General features: G+C 43.5%; 1 protein-coding gene across 2 annotated transcripts in view; it reads left to right on the top strand.

Annotated features, from left to right (window-relative positions):
* Window positions 1-259: 259 nt before the first annotated feature.
* ANTXRL (ANTXR like) overlaps window positions 260-24,717 on the top strand; it is a 62,808-nt gene continuing 38,350 nt past the window's right edge. The window contains exons 1-10 of one of the 2 annotated variants that reach the window (XM_050898983.1): window positions 260-573; window positions 12,791-12,862; window positions 13,000-13,071; window positions 15,303-15,384; window positions 15,488-15,521; window positions 17,502-17,581; window positions 17,692-17,760; window positions 17,960-18,040; window positions 18,143-18,203; window positions 24,187-24,285. In XM_050898983.1, the coding sequence (XP_050754940.1) occupies window positions 413-573; window positions 12,791-12,862; window positions 13,000-13,071; window positions 15,303-15,384; window positions 15,488-15,521; window positions 17,502-17,581; window positions 17,692-17,760; window positions 17,960-18,040; window positions 18,143-18,203; window positions 24,187-24,285 (811 nt within the window). In that variant the 5' untranslated portion in view covers window positions 260-412. The remainder of the gene's footprint in view (window positions 574-12,790; window positions 12,863-12,999; window positions 13,072-15,302; window positions 15,385-15,487; window positions 15,522-17,501; window positions 17,582-17,691; window positions 17,761-17,959; window positions 18,041-18,142; window positions 18,204-24,186; window positions 24,286-24,717) is intronic. The other variant, XM_050898984.1, reaches the window with a different exon arrangement.

Here is a 24,717-nt window from a genome sequence, read left to right on the forward strand (position 1 = left end):
CCCCATAAGATCCTGTCTCCCCCCCCCCCCCCCCGCCCCGCTCCCCTCCCCTCCCTCTGCCCCTTCCTGCCTCTGGCCCTTGCGAGAGGAGCCGCTTCTTTCCGTGCGGGACGAGGCTCAGCCGCTCGGGGCAGCCGCCGAGGCGGCGGGGCATGGGGACGGGGCTCTGGGGACCATCCGGCCGGGCTCAGCCCCCAGCCCTGAGCCACCAGTCCGGTGCCCAGCGGGCAGGGCTGCCTTGAGCCCGCAGGGTTGAGCTAAGATCCTGAAGTTAGTGATTTTTTTAAAAATTTTTTAATTTTTTTTCAATTTTTTTTTTTTCCCCTCCGCCCTCGGTGCTTCCGAAGAGCCCGTAAGGTCTGCAGCGAGAGAGAGAGACTGGGGGAGGAGGAAGAATTAAGGAAGGGAAAAGATGGCGAGTTGCAGGAGCAGCGTGGAGAAAGCAGCATTTTTGTGCTGCTGCTTGCTGGCAATGGGGAGCCTCATCTCCTGCGCCCGGCCGGAGGAGGAGGAAGAGCAAGAAGAGCAGCGCTCCTGTCACGGTGCCTTTGATCTCTACTTCGTCCTGGATAAGTAAGTGACAGTCGCATTTAAAAACGTTTATTCACCCTTCAGTGCCTCCTTGCAGCAGCAGGGACGTTGTTTCCCCCGTCTCCCTTCCCCCACCTCCCCTGGTGCCAAACGTGATGTGTGGGGCAGGGTCCTTATTTTTGCTCCCCAAAACTTGCATGTTTCCCAAGTGGAACATTTAGGGGAGCACCGTGCTTTATCCTGGGCTAGTTGCACATGCAAACCCGGGAAATCAGGTCGCCTTCAGGTTGTGGCATGTGGTGCGTGGGCTGTGAGCGTTGGATTTGAGGGGATGTCGGTCAGTGCCCACAGCACTCCTGGAGTTTGGTGTCAGGACTCGGGCTACGCGCTGAGATGTCACCTGTGGGATTTAGCAGCGCAAGGGCTGTGCAGACCTACCTGAAGTTAAGACTAGACTGTTTGTATGTAGTGGTTGCTTTTTTACAGACTCACTGTAAGGTTTTATAAAACTTGTTTCTGCTCAGCTTCTTTGGAATAGTCTAAACCTGTGTTTGAGTTACGTCTATTAAAATAGGTCGGCAAATACTTTTCTTTAATACTACGTTAGCCCAATTTAGGTATGGCCAGAGGCTACAGTTAAGCTCACATTTATAGGCATGTTACAGCAAGCACTAGCAAAGTGAGTGGTAAACTGGTGCACCCACAGGTGTTTTTCAGAAGACACAAATTTCTGTTTCTCCTGGTGCACTGCTCCAGCTTTACAGCCAAGGTTTAAACTCAAGGAGTTAATTGTTAGTCTCCCACATATACTCAGTGTGATGGTTGTGTTACTTAATACATCCTGGGTTCCATATGTGACATGGTATTATGAAAGACTGAAGCCTTTTCTTTGTGATTCTTACCCACAAGCCAAGTATGAAGTCTGCGTTGTGCTGTTTCCCAGTTGGGAGAACTGTTCAGTCTATCAGGCCTTCTGCACAGCCTGCATGAGGCAAAAAGCCACCATCACTCAGGAGCCAGTATATTCCCATATTCAGGAAGAAAAAAGAGTATCATTAAGAAGTGATTCTGTTTTTAGAGCAGAAGGATCTGAAGACCAAAAGCATTCTGCCTTTCTAAAAAATGCACTAACATGCCATGTGGTCATTGTTTTCGTTTTATTTCACTAAGAACTTGTTCCTGAAGTAACCTTCATGTATGGAAAGAGCTCTGTGGCGGGCTAGCGTTAGTTCTCAAGTTCATTCTCGCCAGGCTTTCAAGAAGTGACCGGTACTTGTTATGCTCACTTCCCATATTAAATTCCCTGTAACAATAAATGTTGGTGATTGCAATATGGGTTCTCTCTGTGACATGATATCTGTCTTCTACAGTGCAATTTCCTTGTTTATAATCGCATTGTGTACCCCTAGCAATCACCACACTGCGCTCCTATGCTACTTTTCATCTGTAGATCAGAAAGCACTTTACTGGGGTGATTGCTGTTATCACTCATGTTGTATTTGGGGAAATCACGGCAGAGAAGAGAGTGATTTGCTCGGAGTTACTGATATGTCAAGCAATAGGAAGCTGGTTGTGTAAGCAAGTTCCTCTTCAGTATTGTGGACACGAAATCATACGTTTTCTTTTAGCAGGCTACAGGTCTTGTATCTTGGCTCAGGTGCTATCCACTCAGTACAGTGCTCCACTAGAGACCGGACCTGATTATGGTTGAAGTAAAAGTCATGCACTTTGGTTCCAGTGGGAAAATTCTCTTTGGCTTCAGTCGCAAACGGAGTCTTTATAACCTTTGAGAGTTATACCAAAGAGTTCCTCTTTGGTAAAAAGCTGTAGTAAAAGTTACTTGGGCCCCTGAGTGGTTTTGGAATCCATCCCTGCTCCTGCCAAGTCTGTGGCAGTGTGTTGGCAAAGCTGCTTTTGGCCTCAATGAGACTGCATTACAATCCATATGGGTAATATTGGAGTGCCAGATCTTAGGAGCCATAGGTCCCATGCTGGCTGAGGGTGTATCCCAGCGGCGTTCTGTGACACCTGGCACAGCACAGGGAGCTTTATGGAGGCAGGGAGGATTGACTGAGTGGAAAGACTCTGGATCTTGGGACAGTTCATCAGGAAGGAACTAGATAATCCATTAGTGTTGAGAAGGGTCAGGGTATTCATGGTAGGGAGAAGGCAGGAAGCCAGTCAGAAGCAGCTAGTCAAATCTGAAAATGCAGTGGACGCATTTTTTTTAGAATTGGATCCATGCTGGTACGTATTTGGGAAGAATTCTGGCTCTAATTTCTAATGGGAGAATCCCCAGAAAAACCCAGCCCTATATACCACAGAGTGTCCCCATGTGGCCTGGGGATTGCCTCCCTTCATTGGTGCCTTGCCAGCCTGGAGTTAGATGCATTCAGTCTTAATTAGCTGTCTAACAATGGGATTGAGTCTCTGTGAAAACTCCAGGCTTTAATCCTGCAACCCTGTAGCGCGCTCTCTTTTGCTGAATGACAGGCCCTGTCTCTAAAGTCAGCCTGGGTGAACCAAAATGACTTTAAATCTGCTTTGCTTTGCTTCCCCATAGAAAGATGTAATCTCACATCGGTAGGAAGCAAATTGTAAGACGACAACAAACCTTTCTCCTTATGCATGTAAGCATTGTGTGTTAACTGCAATGACTTTATTGGGGCATGATTTTTCCTTTTCATTCTGCCAAATCTGTGGGGATTTAATCCTGCAGGCAGCAACCATCAGATGGAAAAGATCATCTCCTGGTGAAGTTATTGGTATAATATATATGCTGCCAATTAGAAAAAGAAACTCTCTGATTTCTTACGGTTTTTCTCTGCCTGAAGTTGACTGCACCCTTTATGTTAACTCCATGGGATAGGCAAGATCAGAGCAGTGGAGCTAAGCCTTGGATGCCCAAGAAGCTGGCATGGCGAAAGAGAAAAGCAGGATGTGTGGGAGGGAGACCTGCCACCATCCTCCTTAGGATTGTCTGACCGTGCCAGAGCCACGTTAGGACTGCCTTGTCTCTGGGGATGCTTAAATGAGCAAATCTCTTGAAGCTAGGAGAACTGGACATTTGCTGGCTGCAGAGGCAGCTCCCTAGAGTCTGCAATCTTGTGCTGTCTGTATGTCATACTTCACAAGTTGTGCAGGCTTGAGCTTATTTGGAGGTGTAGCAGAAGACTTTAAAGTATCATACTGAAGCAGCAGAAATTTTTCTGTTTGCAGCTAAGTCACTACCTCTGCATGAGCTAAGGTAGTATACACTGCGGTTGGCATACCTGTCTCTCCTATGGCATGTGGTAAGACCAAGTCACATGTGATATCAAAGATCTCATGTTTACCTTTAAACAAGCATAGCTCTTAAGCCCGACATAATGGATAGCTGAGTAGTTCTCACTTGCTTTGGTTGTCCAGGTGCACAAAGAACTTGTTTCAATTGCATCCCAAACTGCTGAGGACAGGTCCTCTTAGGGATTTGGTTGCTTGACTATCAGATCTTGTAGTGACATCCTTGTGCTTGAGTATGTAAATAAATCCCTTTCATCCCTGCTTTGCTATTAACATCCAGCTGTTGTTTGTAATCATATTGAAATGCACTTGCACAGCAAAAAGGATGACTGACACTGACCGCTAGTGTTTTCTAATTATAACAGTGCCTGGTAGCATCGTTATGATTGTTTATTAGTGCAACAAATAGAAACCCTTTTAAAGTAAGGACTTATAACTGCCATAAATATCTGCTGCTGGCGATGCTTGACATGACAGATCTGAGCTGCAGAGCTGTCTGTATTTTGTATTTACCAAATATGAAGAAATTTCTTTGATTATTTTTTGACTGTAGGACAGGATAGGAAATGGGGGGGAAAGAACGTGAGATAGTCAAAAGTATTTTCTAATTTTTCCTGCTGGGATGTTTGCTAAGAAATTGTTTGGATTTTGAGGAAAAATAAGCTGCACAGCCTTGGGAAAATGTTTTCTTTTTCCACAGCACAGACCATGGCAGTGCAAATGTCTTGAGTAAGACCCTGGCTGATTTTCTTTCAGAGCAGTGATTATAACTCTTTTTTGGGGGGAGGCTGGCCTAACTATCCTTTTTCCACTCCTCATTTTCCCCCTGAACTTCTGGGTAGTCCCTCTTCATGATACTCCTGTCTCTTGGGCCCAGGACAATACTGTGCTTCCCAATAGCATCCCTGTCAACAGCAACTTTGGTAAAGACATCAGTACAGTGTGGCCAGCCTCTCACTTGTAATCCATTTTCCAGCTGCCATTCTTTACTTGGTAAGCCTCGCTCCAGAGGTGAATGTCGCTGGTGGGGAAGAGCACAATCTCCGATTAGATGGGAAATTAGCTACCCCGTCCCATCTCCTTCCTGGTTTTGGTTTTTGGGTCTGCGTCCCCCTCCCCACCTTCCCCTTGAAAAGCCAGTTTTGTGGGGGAAAGAGAGGTGTCGGGAGGGAAACAGGTTGATACTTCCTAATTCACTTCAGGCAAGCCAAAAAGCCATCAGAACAAAAGGCATTTCAGGAGCTGCTATTCTGGGCCAGCTTTTATCATTTTATGGCAACTATAGTGAATTGATGATCTCCACATACCTTGTTTTTTCACAATATGCCATATATAAAGCAAATGAAGAAAGTTTGGTAAACATGTTTTGTGCCCCCTTCCCCCCCCCCCCCCCGATGATTTCCTTGCCAATGATTTGAATGAATTTAGCACTCGTGAATTACAAGTCCTAGCGAGAGCAAGTATTTTTGGCCTTGGGCTCTCACTGTAGCCCTCTGCCTCTCTTCCGGCGCCCACATAGTCCCAGCCCAAGAGTGTTAGGTTGGAGCTGGACCTGTGGGAACTTCTGCAGCTCCTCTCTCTGCACTGTCTTGGTCCGATCCTGTTCTGTGTGCTGGTTTTATGCAGTGTGTGAGGAGGGGAAGAGTGTGGCTAAAAACATTGTTGTGGTTGGAAATGAGACTGCTGGCAAAGATAGGTGCCTGAACACATGTTCCATCACCTAACTTAATTGCATTTGAAAATCTTGTATTGACTGACTTAAACCACTGCTGAACTCCCTTTTCTGTAAGCAAGAACATCTACCTACTGCAGCCAGACTTCAGTTCATCGTAAAATGTAGGACCTGATGCAGGTCAGCTGCCTATTGAGATTGAGAGGAGTTGCTGTCTCAACAAAAGTATCAGCTTTGTTCCTTAGATGGCATTGATTACTATGCATGTATATTTAAAAGTGGTTGTGTCTATCTGTCTTCCTCCTTTGCTGTCTGACTTTTTTTTTTTCCCCCTTTATAATGTAACCATATAATCTACATGACACCTCTCATATTCTCCAACTGCCTGTAAGCAATATTCTTTATTGTTTTCAAAACATAATCTGTTGGTATTTTGCCTTTGCATCTTTCTTTGTTGTGGTTATATTGCAGCCAGTGCTGTGATTTTCTTACAACCAGGTATAATTGCTTGCAATGTTCCAAAGCAAATTTTTATTCAGCTTCAGACATACCTATGTTATTGGAACCAGGTTTTATTTGTTTGTATTTTGTCTGATAATATTCTGCCAGATTTGCGTTTTGGCAGGAAAAAAATATTCAGGAAAACCAATTCTCCTCCCTTCTGCCCCAAGAAAAAATTTCTTTATAAAACACAAGGCAAAGCTAATGGGTAGTGGTTATTTGACATAAAAAGTGTACAGTTAACGGGAAGAAAAAGCCATGGCAGCTTGTCATTTGCAGTCTATTTATGCATGTAACTAAATCTGATTTATTTGGGGCTTGAGCCAAGGAAGTAAACCGTGAGATTCCCACTGACCTAGGATTTTTGTTTGTATGAGCTCAGTGATTGAGAATTTCATTACTTTTGTCTGAGCTTGCAGGCCAAAAGCTGGTGTGAATTGTGAGTTTGTACGAGGCATAGTAGGACCGAACCTTTTAATCTCAAATGCAGAGAAGATGAATTGACTCCTGTGAGTTACTCGCAGCTCCAGAGTTGTATCTCCCCGCTCCTGGTTATCATTTGCACCTTGTTAAGAGTGTTGCAGCATGACTGGGACTGAGCGCCCTGCTTTGCTCCACATGTTGTGCTGAAGAGGACCGGGATGCTGAGAGGGTGTCTGCCAGCCCTGATGCTGCTCAGAGCAGCTCTGGAGCTTTACAGGGAGATCTGAAGTGGTTGGATGCAGTCTGAGCATGGCTTCTGAATTTCACTTTGTGCTCTTTTGTTGGCTGGGGTTATAGCAAGAGCTGTAGCACCAGGTAGACAGGATTTATGGATTAGATGGATTACTGTAGGAGCAAAGGGCAATGTTTTGAGGCATGATTTACAGAGGTCTGTAATGTTGCTGCAGACTTTGTCAGTAGTTTTATAGGAGAAAAGCTATCTATAAAATTAATGCTTCTGGTCATGAAACCTTTTGGATTCAAGTACTTTGGGTCCTGTGCTCGGGGTGCTGTCCTAGGACTAAAATACGTTTTCCAGTCACTTCTCTGCAACTTCCCCTCCCCATTCCAGCCCTTCTCTTGTCCATTAATGTTATGAGTACTCTGAAGCAAGGACTGTCTCAGAATGGCTGCCTCTGCCAGTGTTTCTAATTGCCTCTGGAGCAGATAGTATAAACTAGTCCTTCCTTGCCTGGATGAATCACCCAGTCAAGGTCCCTTCCATGCTTGCAAGAAGCATTGTTTGGGAGAGGAGAATTCTTGTCACTTTGAACGCTCTGCTGGCTCAGAAGGGAGCAGAGGGGTGGATGAACACGCGTGCGTGTCTGAAACCACAACAAACTAGATGCCCCAGGGTTTGCTTTTATTGCAGAGCTGTTATTAGCCATGTGCAAGAATTCTGTTGTCTACAATGTGGTTGTGGCCACAAAGAGCTCTCTAAATAACAACAACAAAGTGCCACATTTCTGAGCAATGGGCCGTGTACAGGGCCAACATTAGCTCAAAGGGATAGAGACTTCCAGGGACCTGCAAACTCAATGAATGTTGTACTCCCCTGACACCATAGTCAAACTGAACCCAGCATCAGTAATAATGGGTCTGCTTCTTGTGCCAGGATCTCTGGAATTGCTGCCTTCAGCTAATCTGTAAGAGGCAAACGTGCATGGGGGGGAATAGGGCAAGGGGTAGCTCTGTATCTTCAAGGGGTTTCACTTTCTCACTTCCAGCAGGGAGGAAAGGCTTTGGGTCCTGCTGCCTTCTCTCTGTGTACATGTGGTAATAAAAATATTTACTGTTTGGGTAGTGCTGGGGTTTTAACTTTCACTGCTAAGCTGCAGGTCTGATGTATATTGCACTAGGTTGATCTGTATAGGCTCCTGACGGTGAGTTTAGCTGTAACTGTGAATCACGTATGCCCTAGGACAGACACCTTACAACTGACCCTCCTCATTTTTGCCTGCTGAAGTAACTGGTCTGAGAGCAGCACCCCATATGACAGGGTTGTGCTGCTTGATTTCTCTGGGCTCCAGCTTCCACCGCCTCTGGGAGCCTGTTAGGAAAGAAGAGGAGGTTTCCAGCCCATCTTGCACTTTATCTTCACAAACAGCAGTGAAATACCTCAGAAAGGGGTAGGCATGACTCTAACATGCTTGCTGTTTTTATACGGACATAGAGCTCTGCTAAGCTAGAAGGAGTCACTCCAAAGTAAGCAGGAGCAGAATCAAGCCTTGCAATCACATCACTTCCTTCCACCCCCAGAAATTCTCACTGACCTCCTCTTTTCCCCTCCCATCAAGCGGTAGCAATGTGAAATTCAGGAAAACAGCAGCAGCAGGAGCTGCAGCAGCAACTGCTCCTCCGAGCTGGTCCCGATGAGGCTGGGAGCACATTCTTTCCTATGTTGTGGTTTGCTGACTCTTCTCTTTGTCTCGTGTGTAATGGGAACAGAGCTCGTGGAGCAGGGAGCATGCTCACAACAAATGGCTCCTGTGGGTTTTTTCACTTCGCTGGGGCCTAATTCTGATCCCAATTGCGTAGGTATGAACCTGGGGAAATTCTGCTGTTTCTCTGGATGCGCTCCAGGTTCACCCCAGTGGGACCGGCAACAGAGACAGGCCCTGAAATACTTTCTGCGGCGCTCCGGCTGCCCACAGCAGCTGTTTATTGCTTTGCATTTCCCTTCGCCATGAGAATTATGTAACCTCCAAGGGCTGAAACCTCACCATCCGGCTCTGACTCTGAAAGGCACACGGACTGCTTGTCAGCTGTGGGTCACTATCCACAGCGGCCTGTGGCTTGTGGGGCTCGGTACGTTGCAGAGAACGTCAGGCTCGCTGGGCTGCTTCGGTGGGGAGAGTGCAGGGAGGAAGCCTGGGGCTCGGCTGGGTGACCGTGGCCATTTTGATTGATGTGAGGAGTTGAACCAAGTAGCTGATGACTGAAAGCAGGAAATCTCTAAGGTGTGAGCCAACAAGATAGGTCTGGCTGTAACATAGTCCTTCTTTGCAGACGGCCACAGCGCTGGCTTGGTGGATCCACTGGTAGAAACCTCCACAGCAGGACACATAGGATTCCCTGGCTGCATCACTTCCCCATGACTTCTCATAGTTACTGGTGAGGGTGGACGAGTGTGTGTCACACACCCAGTGCTTTTTCTGCACAGCACTGATCTTTTCCATGCTTCATTTATTCTTTCTTCATTATTCAGAAGTCTTCACAGTTCCTCCGAAATCTTACAGGAGTGTATCATTTGGTGGCCAAACAGGCCAGGCAAGGAATCTGTGGTTATTTACTGGTGGCACTTTGGGCCAACATGCCAACTCTGTCCGAGGCTCCTATTAGTACAGGTATGCTGATTAACAGGAGTTTGTTCTTAGTTACTGTAAGGTTCTAAGGGAAACAACAAAAGCACTGGAACTGCTGTAAAAATCATGCTGTGTAGATGTCCAAGAATAACCTGTAGTGTAGAGCATCACTGAAAGACCCTGTGCTTTCTCTGTGTAGAGCATCACTGAAAGACCCTGTGCTTTCTCTAGGCTTGATAACTGTGGAGTTAAAAATTAGTATGGCTTTCAAGCACTGGCCATGGTCACAAAGAAGCTTAGAGCATGCTTGGAGCCTCCCACTTGCCATGGGAAACCGAGGCAAAAACCTCCTAGTCTGATCCAGCCATGAAGGGCAGCAAGTTAGTTTATGCTGCCAGCAAAAGTGATTCTGCAGTGTGGAAGATAAGATCTCAAAAGCAGTGAAATGCCTCAGTATTGTCAATAGTGTTGGGCAGCTTCTGTTTGTCAGTGTTAGGGGTAATATTTGACAGCATTTGGCAACTTAGTATATAGTTTAGCAAACATTTTATTGTTGTAATTTTTTGTTTAATCTGCCATTAAAACTGCCGTTGCTGGTGGTGTGGGGTCAGGCCTCTGGGGCAACAGATGAAACTATCAGGACAAACCCCAGAAGCCTCCAAAACGAGAAAGAGCAAATAAATATACTTTACAAACAGGGCTATTTAGAGGTAAGCTTGGGCGGGAGGGAGGGAAAATCAGATTCTTCTATAAGCCAGGCCGCCCCCACTGGTGTTCTTGAGGGGTTTGACATGACCAGCATTGGTGGTGTTTGGGCATCATTTGCAGTGGGAGATGACACACCTGGGCTTGGAGGAGTGTGGTGGGGAAAGTGATTAACTGCTGACCCCTTTGCTGGTACTCTTTATATGGGATTTTGAAACAATAACATTTTCTTGCTAGTATTTCTGTCTGGCTTTGACACTTCCCAGTTGATAGATTGGCTTGCTTTGATACTTCCCAGCTGATAAGCAACATGTGGGTGCAGAATTCCTCCTAGGGGAGAAGGAGACCCACTGCCATGCTGAAGTACCTCTGCTCAACAGGGTTGTAGCTCAGTGATGTAGAGCCAGGAACTCTGAGAGCACAGTACGCTTCCCGTGAGGACTAGCCCATGACAGAGACCTCCCTAGCTTTTCAGAGGTGGGCATCTCTAGATTTTATTACAGCCAATTCTTAGTCTCACTGGCTGTACCCTTTCCAAGAAGGAGTGTTTCATTATAGTCATAGTACATGGAAGTGCACAGTATTAAGGTTATTTGTGCATTTTCACTTTAAAAGTCTTCATGTTTTTCCACCATTAGTGGCTTATGACTTTCTTGAATTTTCAGCATCTAGGCTGTTTTACCAAGCTGTTCTTTGCCTGAGGTGTAGATAAAAAAAAAGAAGGGGAAAAAAAAAAGTAGTTCCGACAGTCCTAAGAAGGTACTGGAAATGATGATTATTTGCTGTTATAAAGAAAATTCGTTGCTACTTTCTTTTTTGGATTGCATCAGTGCCTCTGCAGCTGGCAGTAGAAATTTGATACCTCATCCAAAATAGGTCAGTCTTTTCCAAGTAAGAAACTGTGGCTATTCTATGTAGGGAAGTGACTCCACTGGAAATTGCAGGAATTGAATTTAAGTGGGATGGCAAGCTCAGAATGAAACTGAAAGTCTCAACTCCAGGGGGGAAAGAATTAAAAAAAAAAAAAAAAAAAAGAAGGGAGCTGTAAATGCATCTTGCATAAATTGAGGGAAAATCTCTTTGAGTTCATCATGTTTAGAGATTTAGCCTGGGACTTTCAGAAGAATCCTGGAGAATTACAGGTGTTGAACTCCCTCAGATCCCTTTTGGAAAAGCAGTATTTAAAGTACATACCTCACATCAGAATGGATTATTTTTTAATGATGAGAAAAGGGCTAATTTGCTAATAGTGCTAGCACCTTTCAATGGTGCTGTTCACGAATATATAAACGTGTTGTTGCGTAGCACATATAAATTGGAGACTGCAGAGGATCCAGAGCCTTGGTCTGAGCAGTCCCCGGTGCTTTGTTGCCCTCCCTCAGTGCCTGGCAATTTCTTCATTCTTTGATAACCGGTTTATTCTGTGAATGAATCACCAGTTCTCCAGAGGAGCAGCGTGAAAGCACAGGGTTACATGAGCAAGCTTATTCTAGCTTATGTACTTCAGGGGTCTCCTTTCGGTCCTTGTCCCATTATCTTTGCTCTTCTCCACTCCACCAGCTCTGTTGCAGGGCAGGCAGTGCCATATTATATTGCACACATGGGCTTCTGTATGCTGATCTGTACCTGACGTACAGGGGCAGGAGTGACTGGCATAGGGTCACTTGGAAAGCCTGTAGTAGAACTGAGAATTGTAATATGGGATAATTTTCTCACTTTTTTAATACATCTACACAGAAAAATGTCTAACAGCTGTTAGAGGAAACCTACTGCTTTTACAGCAGTTAAATTTCAGAAATTTTTTAATTCTGCGTCTTAAGCCCCTGCGATCCTTCTGTATGCGCTGTTGTTTTATTTATCTTTCTGCCTAAGACACCTGATACATGAGTTTGCCTAGCAAGAAAAGCAAACAAGCCATTCTTTCATAAACACCACAGTCCTAGGGAGGGCTTGTAAAACCATTGACTTCTCATGCTTTGTAGCCTTTTTAATGGCTTGAAAGTGTATGGCATAGATGCACACGGTAGAAATCACGTATCATTTACTTGCTGCGTGCAAGGCTCTGTTTGAGGGCTGAGTCCCACCAGACTGTGGGGGTCCCTGAGAATGTAAGACTAAGCAGAAAAAAGCCAGGGAGTGCCAGTAATGCAGTTACTGGGAACGGCAGCGCAAATGTTCAAGTTTGTGCATGTAACTAAGTTGCCCAAGTTTTCACAAGAAATCTATAATGGAGCCAGGGATTGACTGTCCAGAATGCTAGTCCAGCAAATTACCTACGAGTACTGACTTTCTGTTCTGAATTACTTCAAAAACTTTTTCTTTTGAAACAAACAGTAATTCATGCAAACGTTCTCCCACGCATTCTGGGAGAATAGAAGATCAGTCAAGACTTTCTGTGTGGCTGCAAGGGCAGAACTGTGCTCTAGGAAAGTAAATAATCTGCTAGCAGATGATTTAGTGAAGTCAAATAAAATTAATTAAACTAGAAGAAAATACTTATATTTTATGTTATAAAAGGAACAAAAGCAGGTGGAAGAGTTACTAAACTTGTTTCAGAATTGTATGGTGAACCATTTCAGACCTATTTCTACTTCTCTTTGAGTCAGTGGGTTTTGTCATGATGGCTCCTGTTACAGCTTCCAACACAATTGCTGTAGAAGCCTCAACACAGTTAGCTGCCTCGTCTCCATAGAACTCTATGTAATTTGTGTCCCTAACCACCTTTGGAGTAGCCCGGGCTTAAAATTCGGAGTGGAACAAGGAATTTCACTGTGAAAGAAGATTAATGTAATCAATTATGTTTTATACGCAGATCTGGAAGTGTCAGAAATCATTGGACTGAGATTTACTCTTTTGTGGAAAGCCTAGCTGAGAAGTTCATAAGGTAAAGTTTTCTTAAGATGATATTTTAATTTGCTATATATGTAATTTATTTTTTCATTCACTGCTTCTTAGCAAATGAAAATCTGCTGAAGTAATGTGTGTGTGTGTGACGTGGTCTGGCTTGTTCTTCTGTTTCAGTCCAATGTTGCGGATGTCTTTCATCGTTTTTTCCTCACGAGGCACTACAGTCATGAAACTAACAGAAAACAGGCAAGTTCTCCCCACAGCTTTTATCCAGAAATACCCTCCATCCCTCTTCTCAAGCAGTGAGTGGCCCCAAAACCAGAATTTGGAGGTCTGTCTCAGTCCACAGTGTGGCACCAACTCAGGCACCAACTGAAATCCTTTCCACCATTCCCATCTGGAAGAGGGCTTAGAAGGCCTTTGGGTCTCCCATTACCATTTTGTTTTCAGCCTTATAAGAGAAAGCTAGCACTGGGCTGTTTGTTCTTTATCGCAGTATTTTGGGGAGAAACTGCATTTCCAGTCGAAGATTCATGTACATCCTCACTATCCCCAGCTACCCAAATAAGGGCGGTTTTTGTGTAAGAGATCTCAGACCCTGAGCTGACGAGCAAAAGACTGTATGAAAGTCCCACAGTGCCCTTTGAAGTGACCCAAAGCCCTGAACTTTACGCCAGCAGCCGGTCGTACCCAGTGCTGGAGCACCACCTTGCCGGGCTATTGCACCCCTCTACTGGGCTGCCTTCAGACAGCACCCGTGCCAGAGGCGGTTTGCAAAGCCAAGCGACAGGCTGCTTAAGAAAAAGAGAGTCTGAGGCTGGAGCAGAATTCTTGTTGCCACCTTCACAACCAAATCCTCTTTTTTAAAAAACAAAACAAAACCAAAACCAAAAAACCCACAAAAAACCCAAAACCAAAAAAAAAAAAACCCAAAAACCAAAACCACCACCACCAAAAAAAAACCCCCAAACCCCAAAAAAACGCCAAAACAAACCCCCTCTACCCCAAAAAACTAAACAAAAAAACCAAAAAAATTTTGGATTTAATTTGTCTCACACACGGAAATCCCTGTCATGAAGGTGTTTCTAAGTATTTTCTTTCATTTCAGCTTAAAGCCCTTGGTTTTGCTACTGCTTCTGTCTGTGTGAGAGGGCCTCAGTAGTACAGTGCACCCTATAAATCAAAGGGGCTCTGGAGCAGTCTTGAAGAACAACACCCTGCCCACCCCCCTCCATTTTGTACTCCAGGGCCTCATCCAAAGCCAGAAACCCTGCCGGGAGCTTTCATTTCTGCTGGCTCCGCTGTGTTTTGGCTCAGGTCTCCATCTTGTACCTTGGTGACAGAGCTCAAACTTGCCTAGTTCTCCCAGGTGGATTTGCTCTTTGCAAGGTGGAAAGTAGACAGGAACCCTGTGGCAATATGTTGAACGTGGTATTAGAATGTTCCCTCTCCTAAACTCCTGTTCTCCGTGTGGATCACCATGTGTGCCTTTTCAGCTCATTTTATGCTTTGAAAGGGTAAAAATGTGCTTTTTGCACTAAGGACATCCCCAATCCCAGACCCTGATTTTACCTTCGTCCCATGTAGACTCCTGTTTCCTCTGTGATTGGGGTTGTGCTGCCTAAAATGCCTAGTTGCAAAATGGAGCTTAGAGAGGCTCTCACTATCTTTTTAAAAAAAGGATGCCCCATAGCATCTGGGGCTGATATTTGGACTGCCTACATCTTGCCTGTTGAATATTTGTACCTTATTTGCCTTATTTGCGTTCCACTAATATAATGAAAACTTTGCTAAGGATCAGAGTCTTTTAGTGATCGGTGATCAATGAAATTGTTAATTTCCCTGTGCAATTCTCTTGGTTAACAGGTATTTGTGGAGTAAGAAGCTATGCAACAGGGGTCATGGTATCAAGTCCGTCTCTTACCAGGGAGCAATCTTTGCCCCAGGAAAGCTGATCAGTCCCTGGTCTAGGATAGGAAATTCTCATCATTCCCATCCCGTTCTCTTATCTTTTGGCCTCTGTCTTTATAATGGAAAAGTCCTAATCCCAACTGTCCTGATTGATTGAATACAGAGTTTTCATTTGTCCCATTTTCGTGACGGGGTCATAAGCTTTTAAATTCTCATTCCGTCTGCAGTTTGTCAGAGTTTAATATCTGGCATTTGCTTTAATTCAATCTTATCCTCACTGACAGTATACCAGAATGAGGCAGCAGGAACAGAATTGCACCCTTAAAATGTGTTAACCCTAACATTGTATCATATGTCTGGTTTTGTGTTCCCATGGGTGTTTGGCTGAAAATTTGTGATTTTTGAAAAATCTTGGTTTTATCAGTGTTTTACCTGATGTGTATGCACTCTGTGCAGTGTATTGACAGGGTGCATAATCTAGCTGTGGTACAGGAATATCTCAACAAAAGAAAAAAGAACTTTTATTAAAATTTTCTCCTTTTTTTTTTTTTTTTTTTAATCCAAAGGGAAGCCATAAGACGAGGGCTCGACATTCTTCAGTATGAAGTGCCTGGAGGAGACACGTTCATGCATGAAGGATTTAAAAGGGTACACATCACAGTACCTCCTTTCTTTGATTTATACATGTAAACTTTGCTTTGCTTGCTGCCAGTGTACTTAAGAGCTAACAATGTTCTACACTTCATTGCAGGCAAATGAGCAGATTTACCACGAAACCTATGGAGGTATGTGTTGTATATCACTCATGTTATATATCTGCATTGAAAAGACAGGGATGGTAGTTCTTTTTATGACCTGCAGTAAACCCGCTGAAAGAAGTGTTGGAGAAGGAATTGGTGTTACACAATCACTGCATTCCATTTTGACTACAGCCCTACTTTTAAATGCGTGATTCATGGTTTATTAAGACCAGAGGAGACCAGTATGATCACAGATCTGACCCAGTGCAGAATACAGACCAAAGCATTACAGCCAGAACAGCCTGTCCTGCACCCAGGGGACAGGAATACCCAGATTTTCCTGGGCACTTCTGTCCTGACGCACTCAGCCCTGTCTGCCTTGTGTGCCCAAGTTCTTGTTCTCATTAGTGCAGGTATGAATGCAATCAGCTGAGATTTTTGCATCAGTGTGAATGATTTCAGATCAGATTCTGAGTTCCTAAAATGTAAATTTTCACAATTTTGAGAGGGAAATGTATTTGTGTTTTTTGTCTGTGCCAAAAGAAGGCCTAATTAGTTTAAACTGAACACTTCTTGCCTGGTTTGTACCCTAGTGTGAGGTTGTTCTCATTTGCGGGCTGACGGTCTCTTTGGAAGATGGAGAAATGGGTCGGTGCCTTTTTAATGAAATAGGATGTGAGTGTAGAATCTTCAGCAGCAGGTCTTCGTGGCTTCTCAGGTACTTCTGCCAGTGAAATCAAAAGTCCTGAGGAGTCCAACTGAAAACTATTTTACCTCTTCATAACATATAACTAAGAACTAATCAACTATTCTGTAAGTTGATTAGGAAGGAAAAAGGAGTAGGTGCGATCTGGATTTATAAGCTAAAATGTCAGGGCAGAAGCGGGTGTTCAAAAGAAAACAAAATAAGATCTCCCATTTTTCAGTCTTTTTCAAGCATGCTGGGCAGAAAAAAAATGAGGCATAGAGGAATCCAAGCTATTTTTCCCCCCAAGTTGCAGGTCATTTTTTTTAAGATTTATGTCTCTGTCTGACATGACATGGGAAGGACCACATGGCATAAGAAACCTGTCAGAACTAATCAGTCTTTAATTTCAGACAGTATGGGGAAAGACACTTGAAATTGTGAAAATAACAGATTATTTTGAAAAAATAACAAATACATGTTACTTTCAGGGAAGTATTTGTTATTAGTTACTTTGCTTAAAAACTGTTGAAGCAGAATGCTTGATTGAACCATAGTTTGCATATTTATTTGGTTTAATTTTGTCAACTTGTTGCATTTTTCTAGGTAGTATTGTATTCTATACTGCATTACATATATAGCTATCCAAAGTCTATACAACCTTTTCACTTAAGCTTAGATGGAATGTGAAACGTCTTATCACAAGACATGAATTTTCTCCAATGGACCTGATCTTAAGGTTTTCACATGCTCAGAATTCCTATGAACTTCACTGACAGCTCTTGTTGCTCAAGAAGTGTAGGACTGAACCCCCCTATAGAAGCACATTTCATGCCATGTTCAATGGGGTTGCTCCTTGAAATTCTGCTGGAGGGGAAGGTAGGATGGCAGGAAAGCTCCTGTTGCAGAGGTATCTCCTACCACAATCTCTGGGCAAGGTTTGTGTAGAGACAAGTTTGTCAAGAGAAGAGAGGAAACCTCTCCCTCTCTGCGGATCCATCTTGCCACTTCTCTACACAAAGGGGCTAGATGTAATCTCTGTGGGTGCTATATTTTACTCCGAACAGAGAAGTTTGTGCGTGGACCTTGTTAGAGCAGTAGTCCCCATTCAGTGATGCTTGTGATATGACAGTGCACAGGTTTTGGCTTATTGCATGCTATTATGCATCTGACCTTCAGCTGGTATATCTCCAGTAAAGTCCATACAAATTAGGCTGAGAGTCTGGCCTTACGGTTTTGCGTTTATTTGTCAGCAAAAAGGAATGCCTCACTTCAAATTTTCTTTTCATTGCTGAATCTTGTGTCATACGTATGCAATCTGTTAACTATCGTCCATGCAGGAGTTCGGACCGCTAGTGTGATTATTGCTCTGACGGATGGAGAATTGCAAGATGTTCAGTTTTATTATGCAGAACAAGAAGTAAGTCACCTTCATGTTTACCCAAACTAGCTTATGTCAAACCTGTAGGCATTTACTGCTGGCTCCACTGATTATATGGCTTTGCACTTAATGGCGATCTTTTTTTTTAGGCCAACAGAGCCAGAAGCTTTGGAGCTATTGTTTATTGTGTTGGAGTGAAAGATTTCAATGAAACACAGGTAACTTTGCTTGCTTTTTTCTTGTTTTTTCTGTTATACTAGTGCACAAGTAACAGCATCAGATGAAGGCATTTATTTAATTACTTGAGGCATAAATCATTTCGTGTCAGTATGATGTCTTTTAGCAAGTATGAAAGGGCCCAGTTTTATTCACTGTAATTTTGTTTTCCTCATGATTTATGATTGTCTTTCTTTGCAGCTGTCAACAATTGCTGACAGCATCGATCATGTTTTTCCAGTTACGGGAGGCTTTTATGCCCTGAGAGGAACCATTGATTCAGTAAGTTGGGTATTGTGAAGCCCAGAAAAGGGCATCCTTTCCTGTATTAATAAAGCATAGATAAAAACGATTGCCAAAAATGCCATTATCTAAATCTTTTAGATTCTCAAGAAATCTTGCATTGAGATCCTAGCGGCTGAACCATCGAGTGTTTGTGCAGGAGGTAAGTTTCCACAAGAACAATGTGATAAGGCAAATGAATGACAATGATGAAATGTCAGTAACTACCTAATGCGGTATTGGAGTTGAAGCCCATGGATGTGTTGGAGCATCCCCTTGGGCCGCGGCTAAAGCCCTGTGTGTTCCTTCTCACTCGAGGAAAAAATTGTGCCGATAAACACGGAGCTGCTGCAGCTGAATGCCAGCTTGGAGAGTTGACTGAGGTAGCACTCGGGGAATTGGGGATACTGCTTTTTAAAATACCCGGGAGAAGGAGGAGACAGAAGTGATGTAAAGCCAGACTACCAGAGGTGCTTTAGGGTCTAGAGGTGATGTCTCACAAATTTCTGGAAAGACTGCATTCCTGGGATCTGCTAGGACTCGTGAGCAGTTAGAACAAGATTTTGCAGAACGTTCACAGTAATTTCAGGTTTATTGAACCAGATATAATTAACTGTTATATAATTAACAGGCCAAGGTACCTGATGTGTTTTCCAAAGTACTAAAGTTTTACTTATTCGCAATGAAAGAACTGTTAGTGTATATGGTAAAGTTGAAGAATCCCCAGCGGAGCTGTTGATAATTCCATGCTTTTCATGTCTAGTATATTTAACTTGGATTTCTTCTGGTTTATGTTAGCAATTCACTTGCTGTGTTTTTGTCTACTTAAGAGGCTATTGCAGCAGAGTAAGAGTGACACCATAAGTTTGCTGGAAGGTACAGTTTACAACATGTTTATTTAGATCTGATGTCTACTGTCTTGTGTTCATTTCCTTATACACTGTAAAAATGAGCACATAAAAATACAATAGCAATGATGCATGAAAGCTGACCTTGAAAACAGATAAATCTAGGAAACTCAGGAAAAATGTAATAAATATTACGGAGAAGAGAAATTAGTCACTCTTCACTTCCACATGTTGATCACAATATGATCTTGTCCTGAGTATTTCAATTTAAAATGAAATATCCTTGTATCTTTTGAACTATTCCTAAATATATATGTGGACTAGACATTTGTGATGAAATCATGTCTGTGGAAAAATTAAAAAAGGAATGATTTTGCTTTTAAAAATCTCCTTGTAAAGTTGTTAAAAAAAAAAAAAACACAATTTTAAAGCTTTGACATTTCAAAGCTTTTTTATTTCACAGTGATAAATTCTTTCTTTTTTTGGTTGCTTATTGTATACTAGGCAATTTTTTGTGCCACAGCTTATTGCAGGCTTTCCTGTTCACTAAAAATTGCATTTAACTACATGAAAACATGAGTGTTCCAACAGGAGGGATTTCAGTAGTATTCTTGTAATTGTTTGGAACAATGTTAAGAATATTGAAAAGTTGAATTTGAAACCATTTTTTCAAATGAAAATTTGAAAATATTTTTCTAAAGTATTTGAGAAAATAAATTTTCAAGAAAAGATTTGCTTTTCAAAAATGGATATATTTCAGCAAAAAGTAAAATTTCTCTTTTTCAAAAGGAATCAGTTTGATTCCTGATTCATGGGTTCAAACCACTTCATTTTTTGCCAGGCTTGCTAGGTAACCAGTTTATCACAAATGTGATTAAAAATAAAAAAGTACAGTTAAAATAGTTTGCCCTCCTTTAAAAAAAAAAAAAAAAAAAAAAAAAATTACAGATGCAAGTAATGCAACAAAGTTTTTCAGTGTCTTTGTGGCTTTCAAATCAGACTGTAATTGAAATTTGCATTTCAAAATTTTGATCGAAAAATAGTAGACCTTTCGAAAGAGTGCAATATATTATCACATTCTCCAGCGAAGAACCTTGCTTGTTTACAGCCTTGAAATGTGGCTCTGTCCATGCTTTTTGTATGAAACTTATCCGAGTGAGGAGCTAATAATCAGTTTGGCTTTTATTCAGCGTTATTACTAATTTTTAGAATCTGATATGAGATCATGAGGACTTTGTGTTGCTCAGTGGAAGCCAGTCGTGATCAGGGCTTAGAGCAGACTGACCCACTCCTTGTAACTGTTCTTGCAACTTGTAATTACCACTGTGCTGGTGATTACTGGTGATCTTGGCTTCATTTTTGACTTGCTAGAGGTTTAGTAAAATGCTGATGAAATGATTTCCATGTGGTGACAATTCCAGTTGGGACTCTGGCTCTCTGTGATGAAGCTATCTGGCAAGTCCATTTACAAATTGATCTCATCATGTTGTGACAGCTATCTGATGCTTAATGCTTTTTGACCCTGCAAATTCATCGTCCCCAATGTGGAGCAACGTAGTTGGGTCCTTCCTGTTCCCTCTGATTCAAAGTGACCAAGACATGCAGCCTGTAAACAGGCTATCAGTGCAGAATTGGAGGTGCCTCATATCCTGTTTGACAGCATCATTGCTTTGATTATGCTTACGGTACGCAGATGTGATTGAAAGGTTTTGTTGGATGTGGCATCCTACTGGCCACATCAACTACCAGGTGTGGATGCAAGCCGTCAGCTTCTCATCAGAGTCACGGAAGCGAAGCCGACAGCGCAGCCAGCACACACCAGCTTCAACCTACCATCTCGCTGCCAGCGCTGCCCGGTTATTTCAGTGCTGACCTTTTTCCCTTCGCTGTCTTGTCAAAAGCTACAATCTACGATCTGACAGTAACTAAGGAAGAAAAGGACGCAGCCAGAGCCAAGGCACAAAATTAAATGGAATTAGCCATTTCAACAGACCATCATCCAGAACACGTTAATGCTCCAGAGCATCCGAAGGAGCAGGCTTCTTAACAGCAACAACCAAATCCATACTAGCTGTTTACATTTCCATGCAAGCCTGGTATTGAAACTATATTGTCAGCTTGTGTTGGTGGACAGGTTACTACCCAGTCAGTTGTTCACGAGTGACTGTGCAGAGTGGCAGTAACGGTGAAAAGAAGGGCAGGAGAGGTAAACTGTCTTGACAAGACTAAACTTCTAGATGTAGCTTTTACCTTTGATGTTTTGTATTGAAAGTATCTTACTTGCTGCATCTTTTTAAAGCCACTCAAAGAACTATCAATTAAGCCTTTGTGGCTGCTGCCTTTTAAGACCATTAGTTCAGGAGAAGGGGGGGGGGAATCTAAGTGCAATTTTATTTCAGCAAGCTGCTTTTATAATATAAAATTGAAAGAAGAAAAGAAATTATCATCTTAGCTGTGTGTTCAAGTCACTGTGGAATGGGCTGGCTACAAGCAAGTCTAGGGTAATGCGTGGTCCCAGGCAAGTAGTTCTGGCGGGTGGGCAGAGGCCCAGTTGCCCTCAAGGCTGGCCATGACTCTCAGCCCTGCTGGCAAAAAAAGGGGTGCTCATCAAGAATAACTCTCAGCGTATCAGCTGGGTTAGATGTGGAATGGCTCAAGGCATGAATCAGAGTAACTCCAGATTCTTACTGGAGTAAGAAGCGGCTGAATCTGCCCTACAGTCCATTTTTACTTGTTTAAAGAAGTGCCCTCCACCCCCAGTGGGAACCAGGAGGTATAACCCTTCCTTTAAAAAAGAGGCCAAATTCCTATGCTGGCTTTGTGCCTTTGGCTCTTTATGTACTCAGTGAGGTCTCAAATTTGATGATCTTTCTTCAGCAAAGTGCCAAAGCATGTGTCTGACTTTAATGTGCGCTCCAGTAGATATTTTCTTTTTCCCCTCCCAAAATATCTTCTCCAATTCCTGTGTTCCTTGCAGCCTGTGTCAGTTCAGAGCACTGCTCTAAGGGGAAGTTACCATGAGGAAAACCAGAGTGTGGGTTTCCAGTGCTTGACCCTAACTTGTGCATGCCCTTGTCCAATTCACCCGGAGTTGCATTAGACCTCAATGGAGTGAGAATGTGTTTTTGGCAAGAACAAGCTGTTTGTATGGAAAAGTTAAAGCACTCCACATCCTTGTGCTAGCTTGCATTGCAGTAACTTGATAGTGAAGAGCAGGCAGACTAAGCTGAATATGTGTTTCAGCCACCTTTGGGCCTCATGTAGTGTTATCCAATAACAAGTCCTTCCTCCAAAGCATACAAATAACATGGCAGTGCATCATATGAAATGTTATCAAAAGTCAGATTTCATAGCACTAAAAATTAGGTACTGCTCCCCTCAATCCTATCAACATTGTTTTCCTCTCATTTTTAGTATGTTGGTCAAAATATGATTGATAATGCATGTGGACTTGTTCATGGTTTTACTTGCTGCTAGTAGAGAACTTCTATGCAGTTTATTCTTATTTTTCTATGTGTACCTTGAAGATTAATTGGTCCTGTGTTGTGCTGGTATTCTCCTGGTATTGGGCTGGTCTCAAATGCTGCTCAGTGGCTGGTATAAGTGAGCTTTGTGGAGGGTTCAGCTAAAGCAGGAGATGTATGTGTGAAAGTGCAACTTCTGCGCTTTCCCTTGCTGCCTGCTGTGGGTCTCGGCTGTCAGCTGGCTTCTTGCATGTAGCATCAAAGGGAGTTTCAAAAATACATTTGGCACAGAACAAATTTGTAATGTCTCTCCGCCCTTATGTGTTAAAGATGTTATCTCTGTGGTCAGTGTAGCAGCTACAATGCATTTTGTGGCCTAGAGGGAAGTTTCCCTTGCCACTTCCGCTCCTGGTGCATCTTGTGGCTAGCTTGGCAATTCGGGCTGGCCCCAAGAGGAAGGAGACTGTGACTCTGTGTTGGGCTCCACCTGTGTAAAGTAAAAGGGAGGGAAGAGCAGCAAACAGTTGTATTGCGCTGTTATCAGAGCTCCGAGAAGTGTTACCTGTATAGGTTACTAAGAAATAATTTTAAAAGCTTGCCGTGGAGAAGCTGAGAAACCAAACCAGGCTTCTTAATACCTTCTTCCTCAAATTACCTTTCCTGTTTCTAACTGTCCTGGGTGCACTGACTCGAGGGGGTTTCATGATAGACATAAACTCACCTGATGCTACCACGACTTGTCTCTGTCCCTTCCCTCCTCCTGCACATTTCTCTTCCCAGCAGATGCTCAGCCAGGCAGATCACCTTACTGATCTCTCTGGCAACAAACAGAGGGTTATTTTTTCAGGTGTGTGAGCAAGCTCAGTGCACTGCAACGTCATCAGTGGTGCCAACAGTGGAGGGCATGTGCAGCTGGGATCTCACTTCTGACAGCAGCCTTCCTAGGTTGGCTTTACTCAGATGTGAAACTGCTCTGTCAGTAAAAAGACCATTGAAAGGTTGGCTGAAAAACCTGACAATGCTTTTGCTGCTTGAATGAACAAATCACAGTTGCTTATCACAGTAATGACAAAAATCACAAGTGCCCCCCCCAGTCAGGACTGAAGCAACAGAAGTTGAGAGCAGCTGAAGGGCAGGTTTAGAAGCGCTTGCTCTGGCCAGCAGACAGTGTGTCTGATGGCAGGCCTCTTCTTGTGCCACTGATGGCTTCTGCTGCTGGGGCAGGGGTGTCAGGGAAGAGCACAAAGAAAATTGCAGCACCTGGGTCTTCAGTTATTCCCACACGCAGCAGATGCTAACGGGGCTGTGCACAGGCTCAGTTCTTATGTGGACTGAAAGACTGTGTATTTCCAGGACTTGTACCAGATGCAAAGCTTCCTCTCTGATTCACAGGGGGGTTGTGAAGGGAGTCCTGTTTGTCTGCATCTGTCTGAACAGAGCTGCTGCTGAAAGCCAAGTGCTCTCTGCTGTGGAGATAGGAGGAAGGACTGGTGCTTATGGTTAGCAAAGGTGTCTGGCCCAAAAGCGATGGAGGAACCATGAGATGACATCAGCGATGTCAGGCTCACAGTATTACTGTGGCACCTTTAATTAAGGCATTGGGGGTCAATGGGATGCCTGTGGGAGCAACCTTGAGATAAGTGTTGCTCTTTGAAGCACCAGTGCCACTAAAGCACTCCTGACCATTGCTGCTGAATATTGAGAGTGTCAGTGTGAATGTTTTTTCGGGCATAGGGCAGAGAACAGCCATTGTCATGTTGTAATTCAGATCGCTCTGGAGGGAAACGCTGTATTTGAGCTATTTTTCATTACTCTTCTGTATTTTTACTTACAGAATCATTTCAAGTTGTGGTAAGAGGCAACGGCTTTTATCATGCAAGAAATATCGACCAGGTACTCTGCAGCTTCAAGCTCAATGACAGCCTTACTATCAGTAAGTTTCCAGTGCCCCCTGTGGCTGTGTCACCTCATGAGTGACAGAGGTGACACAGCCCACCTCTTGTGCACATTGTGGGAGTCCTTGCAGTGGATGTGGGGGGAGCTGAGTAGGGATCTACACCTAACAGAAGCTTGAAATGCGTCTTTATTCAATCGTGTGACCTGTGGGCATTGTGTCGCGAGGGCTTACGTGGGGTGTGCTGCTGCACAATGAATTTCCACATTGTTGTAATGGTGCACGTGGGTGATGCATACAGCCAGTGAGGAGTGGGTATCAGGTTTTAAGAGGGAGAAATAAAATTGCTCCCTATTCCCTTGTTCATCACCAGTAAAAATAAGTCATGCTCTCTTGATCCCCTGGTGGTGTCTTCAGACTCTTTATTCGCCAATTCAGGAGACACCATAAAGCAGGGCCTTCCCAGGCCTG

This window comes from Gymnogyps californianus, chromosome 6, assembly GCF_018139145.2.
Source record: "Gymnogyps californianus isolate 813 chromosome 6, ASM1813914v2, whole genome shotgun sequence".
NCBI lineage: Eukaryota > Metazoa > Chordata > Aves > Accipitriformes > Cathartidae > Gymnogyps > Gymnogyps californianus.